This window comes from Rhea americana, unplaced genomic scaffold (genome assembly GCF_003343005.1).
Source record: "Rhea americana isolate MKP2758 unplaced genomic scaffold, rheAme1 scaffold_43, whole genome shotgun sequence".
In the NCBI taxonomy this organism is placed as follows: Eukaryota; Metazoa; Chordata; class Aves; order Rheiformes; family Rheidae; genus Rhea; species Rhea americana.
In genome coordinates, this window is record NW_028186568.1 from 3158232 (window position 1) to 3166561 (window position 8330).

Here is an 8330-nt window from a genome sequence, read left to right on the forward strand (position 1 = left end):
GCAGCGCAGGGGAGCGGGCGGCCGCCGCCGCCGGGCGCGCCGCGAGCGAGCGAACTCACCGGGCGGAGAGGGAGCCGCTCCTCCGCCCCACCGGGGAGAACAGCCCCGGGGAGCCGGCCGCCGCCACGATGGCCAGGTTCCTCCTGCCGCCCGGCCGGGAGAGGGGACTGGCGGCGGCGCTGCCGCCGAAGTTCCTGCGGGCCGAGCCGCCGGGAGTCCGCGGCGAGGCGGGGGCCGAAGGGAACATGGCCGGGGCGAGCGGCGAGCGGCGCTGCGGCGGCTGGGCCCGCGCGGGGCGACGGCGAGTGACGTCACTGCCGAACGCGCCGCCGCGAGGAAGGGAGGAGCGAGGCGRGGCGCGCGGCAGGTCGGCCCCTGCGGGCCGGCCGCGGAGACCCCGCGCGAGCCGGCGGGCGGGCTGCGCGCGGCCGCTGAGGGGGCGGCCGTTGGCGGGGGCCTTTGGCAGCGGAAGGCTGTGTGCTCTGCTGCCCGGTTCTGCCTGGTACCACCCAGGAGAGGGGAGCGGCCCTGGCACGTCTGCCACAGCTCTTAAAGAGCGCAAGTGTTAGCGTATACAATTTCTTTTTAYCCAGACCCACTCTTCTTTGGCTCCTCCAAAATTAGTATCTTAGTAAGAGGGGAGAGCAGAGCTGCACAGYTGCGGGCCAGTTAAAGGGTTGTGATCTGCAGAGAGTGATTATTTGATCCTGCTCTCAATTTGGAGCACAGGAATTTCAACAGTCACTTCTCTAATCCTGCAGGGTAGCCAGGCAGCTGTGTCAGGTGTTCATGCAGAAAAACGCAGGTCCTGGATCCTCCCGAAGAAGATTGGATGCGTTCAGTCCTTCAGGATGCTCCCAGTGGCGTTCAAAAGACTTGATTTGGAACCCAGTGAAAGCATACCTAGTACTAATCAACTCGGTAATAGGAAAGTACAGATAACTGGATACACTCAAAAAAAACCCACCAACAACAAAAAAARGGCRATCGAAAGATCATTTCAAGCCACTGTTTTGCACTTTTGGAAGGACATTGCATTCCAGTAATATGGTTGTCTAAACTTGAATATACCCTGTGCTGTAACCCCTGTTTCTTCCAAACTTAAAAAAACAACAACAAAAAATAATTTCCCCCAAGTCTCTATTGTTAGAGACTTTATTAAAAGATTAAAACAGAAAGTTGCAATAAATATTTGAAACCTCACTTGAAGAAATTAGCTCTTTCACAGAGATGCCAATCATTCACTTCAGTGACAATGCTTTGATCAAGAYCATCTTTAAGTATTAAAATAATAAATAAAGTAACAAAATAAAGTGTAATTTATTTTCAGTGTCTAAATTCCTTCAGGAAGACATTTATGCTCCCAGGAATTACAAAACAAATAAGAACACAGTGAAGGATAAAGTGGATATTAAGAATGAGCCTGTCTGCAAGTACTCAACCCTAAGTAACATATTCAACTTAACAAGGTAATTTTGAAAGCAATTAGATACAGTATTTGAGCCCTGAAAATCATGACTGGGTAGCAAAATTTAAAAGAAACAGTTCTGTCCCTCAGGCAAAGGTGAAAATAGGCAATATTAATAAATAAATGACTTTGAAATAATGCCTACAGATATCAATTAAAATAGGGCCATTAGGAACAGAAATTGACATTTTTTTAAAAAAATCATATCTATATACATACATATATATATATATATATATATATATGTAAAAATAATTTATTTTTTTAAAAAATAGGAAATCATCTTTACTAATTCTCTATACAAAGAACATATGTTTAGGCCAAGTTAGAACACCAGTGCATGTGGTACAAAAGAGAGATGGTTTTATATTGTGTTGCGCTATGGTTACAAGGACACTAAACTCTACCATTTGAGAAGAARGTCTGGCCTTTCTTTCAGGAAACGTAGGATAAACTTAATTTGACTTACTAAATTGTACTCACTTGTGATTGAAAGGATTTTCTGCACATTTTCACCTCTGGAGCACACTAGGAGTAACATAGTTGTGTTTTGAGCCTGTTAATACTATCCTTCATGGAACAGAGCCTGTTCCTACTTACAGTAGCTTAATCAAAAGAAATACCAAATAGCAAAATAGAGACAGGATTTTGAGTTCAAACAGTGACTGCTACATCATGGGTTTCAAGAATTTTTTTAAAAGCTGACCTATGCCCTTTTCAAGTCTTTATACCTCACAAAGAAACCCTGCCATTTTTCACTGAATATTTCATCTACTTGTTATTTGTTAGGATAACCATCTTAAAATATTAGTACTAAAATGGACTGTGTACATCAGAGTGAAGAGTGTTTAGAATAACCTGCCAAATCATATTGCAGTTGGGGATATCTCACTATGTGCTCACTGTGTCAGCACATTTCAGTGTTGCAATTACAGCTCCATTGGAAGAGCTTTTCAAGTAAGTTCAGAAGTTAAAGTATCTGGCAAAATAAAGTCTCGTATCTATGCACTAGAAAAAAAAAAGCAACTGTTGGCATCTGAATAACTAGAGAAGTTTTTTGAAATCATATGACAAACARCAGTTTAAAGTTAGAAAAATCTCAAACCAGTTTTCTCCATAATTTTTATTTTCTGTCAGATCCTTATAGTGCACCAAACTCTGTTCCAAAGAATCTTGCCTCTCACAGTCTGGCTTTCCATGAGGAATTTGAAGTTTGGGCAATTTAGTTTTGTGCTGTTTCAGCTGAATTACAATCAAGGGCATTTTTTTATTGTGTAACATTTTATAAAAACATGTTCTTTCAGACTTTTTAACAAGACTTCAAAGTAAACAGTAAATAGTGTTCTACACACAGCCCAATCATTAGGTTCAAAATTTCAAGTTTCAGGAGAGAAAATTAAATATTTTTGGAAGGTCAAACATCTTATTAACAGTACAAGTATAGCATGAAGTAATAAATGTTTAACATCTAAATCTTTATCTGTGACATACAGTATTACTAAAACCTGAAATCAATACTGGAAAATATAGTTAGGGAGTATAAGAAGTTTGTTTTAGAACACTTTCTGGTGCACTAGTCACATATTCCTATGTTAAAACTTTTCTACTTTGTGTGGCTCATTTTCTTCTAATGGGCCACACTGCACAACGCAGGAACATAAAATAAAACAGCCCTTAGCAAAGAATGCTCATCAGGATTGTCATATATGCACCAACATAAAAGGGATGCCCATCATGGTGGTCAGATATGCACCACCTGCCTTAAGCAGGCAGTCATTAAACTCTTGTAACAAAACAGAATACAGGAATTTCTTTCATTTGAGATATTGTCTCTTTAATCATTTCCCCCCAGCAAAAAGGATCAAATTTCCCTATAAAGCTTGACTACTGGGCCTCCCACAGTTCAACATGCAACCATGCAGAAGGCCGACTTGCACTGCTGTGGAGGTAGACAGCACACCGCACGTACACAAAGGCCACGTCACCTATGTCGTGTGTGTGTAAGTCACAGATCTGGTATGGCCCTGCAAAGCTTGCAGATTACAAAAGCCTTTGTTTTCTCACCTTGTTAAGATCTGTGCTTCATTCCAAAGACTATTTTGAGTTCTGACCTGAATAAAGTCTGCTATTCAACATATCTGTCATGATAGACGTTCACCTTTTTGCAGCCCGGAGGCGGACTTGACTGCAGCACCTACCAGAACTAATGAACAAATAACATAAAACATACACTGAATTTAGCTGCAAACAATTCTTGTAGCCTCATTGTTTAAGCTCATGAGTAGAGGTACTCATTGCATTTCACATAAGGGATTACCTCTGAGTAAGGTTCAAGCCTCTCTGAATACACAATSAATAGTCAATAGGAATAATTAGTCAACACTGAAATGAAGTATTGGTGAGTCATATTTTTGACATATCTTTAATACAATCTCTGCTGCTGGTAACACTGTAATGAAATGTATCAGATGATACATTTGAATCTGCATGTAATTTTATTTTCATTCAATAGCACAGGGATCTTTTGTGTGTTTTCACCATGTTCCACCCAGTGCTTGGATTGGCACATTAGAGAAACATTTTAAGTTTGCCCCACAGTAGGTATCTCATCTATTGCCAACAGATTTTTTTCAGCAACAAGTAGATTTCCTACAATAGATGAGAATAGAAATGGTAAGGTTTCCTGCCTTTTAGAATGACGTTTTGGGGTTTTAAATCTTCAGAAAGGATAAAGGGAGATTTTATTGAAGAGGCTTTTTAAATTTACAAATACGGAGCTTGTTCTTCAATGCCAAACACTGCCTCCTGCAGTTATTCAAATTAACATTATGTTATTTATTTCACTAGTTGTCCTTGAAAAGGTGAGACAAGGGAGTTAGGGAAAAAAAAAAGGAATTTCTATGAATGAACTTTTAAATAACAGTGAAAACACACTTATATATGCCTCAAGCAAAAAAGACAAAAACATACATAGATAAGAATATGCTCTTTTGGAGATCATCTTGGGAGGRGAGTGAAACTAAAGAACTGGCAGAATAGAGAAGGGAAGAAAAATGCATGCAAATTTCAGATTTTCCTATGCTGAACTAATAGTCAGTAAAAAATACATTTTCTTTGTCCATATATTTAAAGGACAAAAAAAGTTTTTAAGAGTTCTCCAACTTATACTTCTATACTCTTTAATAAAAACGAGTTCTCTCATGTAATTCTCTACAGTTACTGCAGGTGGTGAYCATAATCAACTTTTCCATTTCAGAGCAAAATGATAATGAAAGATGATGCAGTGGAAGTCAGCAACAGAACTTTCAGAGAACATTCGTGGCACGCCTTTTTGACTTCCAGTTATTTAAAACGAGTGACGAGCACAGAAGACAAGAGTTCCTTGATAAGGGAGGAGACAGCGAGATCAAAATGATCAGATTCTGTTGTTTAATTACCCTTAATGTACTGAACATACTTGAGAATGCAGCACAGCATCATACAGCGCATCATAGGAAAGAAGATTCTAAATGGTCTCAAGACAACATAGGGCAGAAATGAAATGATCTCAATGTGATAGACATTTTAAAAAGTTATAATACTTATTAAAAAGCTTTCAATAAAAAGTTTAAACACATTTAAGTTTCAAAAGGATATTTTGTACATTTTGGAAAAATATAACATTTACTTTACATAACTGAAACATAAGTTATATCCTTTGTAGTTATAAGCTTTCATAATTCATACATTCTCTCATATATTTTTTTCTAATACATCCTTTTCTCTGGATTGTATGTCGAATGCAAAAGGATCACTATTCTGAAGAAAAGCTTGTTTTTGCATTAATTTCCTGAAAAGTCCATGTGGATTTGCAAGTAGTTCCTCATGTTTTCCACATTCAATAATTTTGCCCTGGCCAAGAACTGCAACAAAATCAGCATTCTGAATAGTAGACAGACGATGAGCAATAATTAAGACTGTCCTCCCCTCCATTAGCCGATCTAGAGCTTCTTGCACTAGGTATTCATTTTCAGCATCCAACGCACTAAGAAGAAAGGGTGTTGGGGGGGGGGAAGAGAATAAAATTATTTTTAAATAGCTCAGTCTTGTTGGGAGAAGACTTATTTTGCTGTAACTCCTAATCCTTGCTATTATTGGTGAAGATGAACCCATGGAACTGAAGGAATGTTTCATGAACATGCTCAATGCACACTTGTGAGTGTATATATTACATATTCTCATAGGCAAAAATATACACGAATGAATAACACCTGATTAATTCACTGAAATAAATTTAAGTTGCAGTATAATCATCATCTTAATTTAAAAATACAGAAAAAGCTTTGAAGTAGCTGTTCYAGTATCAAGTTATATTTAAATCCATGAAAAATTTTAAAACAATATACTAGCTATCCTTTCCACTTTGTGTAAGGAGAGTGGTCACCAGTCTCCCAACCAGTTTACACATTCTGGAAAGCACATTTCTTGTGGTGGGGAAAACAGAGGCTAAATACCTTATTCAAGGGCATGCAGAGGAAGAAAGAGAGAACACCTTCAAAATCTATTTTATAGTTATATCATTCTAAGTTTCTGTTTATTTTCTTTCTTACCTTGTTGCTTCATCTAACAGAAGAATTTTAGGATTCTGAAGAAGAAATGAAAATTGGTTATAAATGCAAATAGACAAGATCAGAATATTTATATCAATAGCCCACAGGATTCATACAGCATAAAACTCCAAGAAAGTGTATATATTTCATCCCAAGAACTGAGTGTCACAAAGTATGTGGTAGTAGACTGTTACGTCTAAATGCTAAGAGGATAAAATAAAAGCAATATTCTTCTATCTTCCAACAGAAGTAACAGTTTACTATCACTATCAGCAAGAACTCCCATTGCAAAAACATGATCCAAAGATAGGAAGTAGCACTTATGTCAGAATATTCCCTTTAGTTAGACTGCACATCCTTTTTCAAGCTCCCTTATTAATATCAAAGATACATATCTTTAAAGATCCTTTCAGCTCTCCCACTGAAAGGTCTCTTCCCTTTTAACCCCTTCTGCATCCCAYCAGAAGAACCAGTAGCTATTTGGTGCTGGCTTACCTTGAGTAGAGCTCGAGCAATCGCAATTCGTTGCTTTTGTCCACCTGGGAAAAAAAAAGGCTCAGTAAACTGAAGTAGGAGAACATACGTGAACTGATTTTAACTGAAAGTCTGGGTTGACCAAAATCGGACTCATGTATTTTAGGAAGGGAATGGAGATGAAGAAGGTTTTTGTTAAAACTTATGGTAGGCTTGAATTTGGGGAAAAACTGATTGCTCACACCAAACAGAAGTAATTTTTACTTTGCTCTATAGCATAGGATTTTYTAGAATAAACAATATAAGGATGTACCTGAAAGTAGAATGCCTTTTTCGCCAACTACAGTGTCATATCCTTTTGGAAAATCTTTGATAAAATTAGCAGCATTAGCTATTTCTGCAACTTTCTGAATCTCTTCTGCAGTCACAGTAGAAGGATCCTCTGCACCATAGGCAATATTTTCAGCAATAGAACAGGAGAACAGAATTGGTTCCTGATAAATTCAAAAGCATAGCTAATATGGTATATCTATAATTACATCCATGCATTGTCTATATCTCAAGTAAAATAAATCTYCTTTACAAGATCCATCACTAATTAATTTTATATCCATATAAAAATACATGTATGCTAAAGTTAATTGAACAAAACTCTTCTAAAACTGAGCCAACAAATCTAATTCTAAAATAAGAAAGAATATTTTCTTAACTGACAGAAACATGACACAATCCTCAATCCTTAATATAAGAGTTCACAAACATCTATTAATTCAAACATCAGAAAACCTCAGTTTGTATTGCATTATGTATCTTCATTAGTATCTAGAATGAATCTTCTCTTAGCACAAAATTTGTGTAGAAATTGTTTTTCTATGCATTTAATTCCTATGGAAGTTTAAAACAGAGTAGAGGACTGGCAGATAGGGTAAGTGATGTACAATGGAAAAATGGCTGAAACAAGCTAAGTCCGGTYTGTCTATAAAATAAAGGAGAAAAATGCTATGGTATGAAATCTACCACTGATAACTCAAGACTGGACAAGTGAAATACATGTATCCACACAGAATAAATGCTAATATGCTCACAGAAAAATCATTTTTTGCACAAAAGATTTCAGTGACATGGTCTCAATTCAAAACATCTACTTTATGTAACACACATCTCATTATCATTTTGCTTTTAATCAGAACATCAACCTAACAGTCAGTTGCACTGTGAAGCCTTCAGAGGGTGGGGGAAATCACAGAATGTTTGAGGTTAAAGGGGACCATYTAGTCCAACCCCCCTGCTTTAAGCAGGGTCACCTACAGCACATTGCACAGGATCGCATCCAAGTAGGTTTTGAGAATCTCCAGAGCAGACTCTGCAGCCTCTCTGGGAAATCATATTTTAATTGACCAAATAACTTATTTTAAGAGGTCATTGAACACCTTTCTGTATTTTTAAGATTTTGGGGGTTGCTGTGAAGGGTGCACATGAAAAAATGCCAACAGTGCTGTATTTTCATACTTTCATGAGGACACAGGACAAAGCACAAAAGATCAATTTTCAAAGGCTTGTGTAGAATATGATTGTGTAATTTCCATTAATACAAAACAGGAATCATGTGATTAAACATTCAGATGCTCGTACCCTTATGCATTTGCAAACCTGTACTTCCCAGCCGCCACACAGKTTTTTTTTTCTTTTAAACAAACATTTTGCATCTTTAGCATTGTGTAAAAACAGATAACAGAATAATGGGACTAGCTCTGAATACCTATTTTTAGAATAAAACATACATGACAGAAGTTAATTAT

The 8330-nt window shown here is 37.8% G+C and overlaps 2 protein-coding genes across 2 annotated transcripts in view; both read right to left on the minus strand.

The window, feature by feature from the left end:
* NUP133 (nucleoporin 133) overlaps positions 1 to 309 on the minus strand; it is a 36616-nt gene extending 36307 nt beyond the window's left edge. Inside the window, exon 1 of the mRNA XM_085315487.1 lies at positions 60 to 309. Within this exon, the coding sequence (XP_085171613.1) occupies positions 60 to 247 (188 nt within the window). The 5' untranslated portion in view covers positions 248 to 309. The remainder of the gene's footprint in view (positions 1 to 59) is intronic.
* Positions 310 to 3874: 3565 nt separating this feature from the next.
* Positions 3875 to 8330, minus strand: part of ABCB10 (ATP binding cassette subfamily B member 10) — a 20433-nt gene continuing 15977 nt past the window's right edge. The window contains exons 9-12 of the mRNA XM_085315488.1: positions 6845 to 7025; positions 6553 to 6596; positions 6058 to 6092; positions 3875 to 5492 (exon numbers count right to left, since the gene is read on the minus strand). Of these exons, the coding sequence (XP_085171614.1) occupies positions 5201 to 5492; positions 6058 to 6092; positions 6553 to 6596; positions 6845 to 7025 (552 nt within the window). The 3' untranslated portion in view covers positions 3875 to 5200. The remainder of the gene's footprint in view (positions 5493 to 6057; positions 6093 to 6552; positions 6597 to 6844; positions 7026 to 8330) is intronic.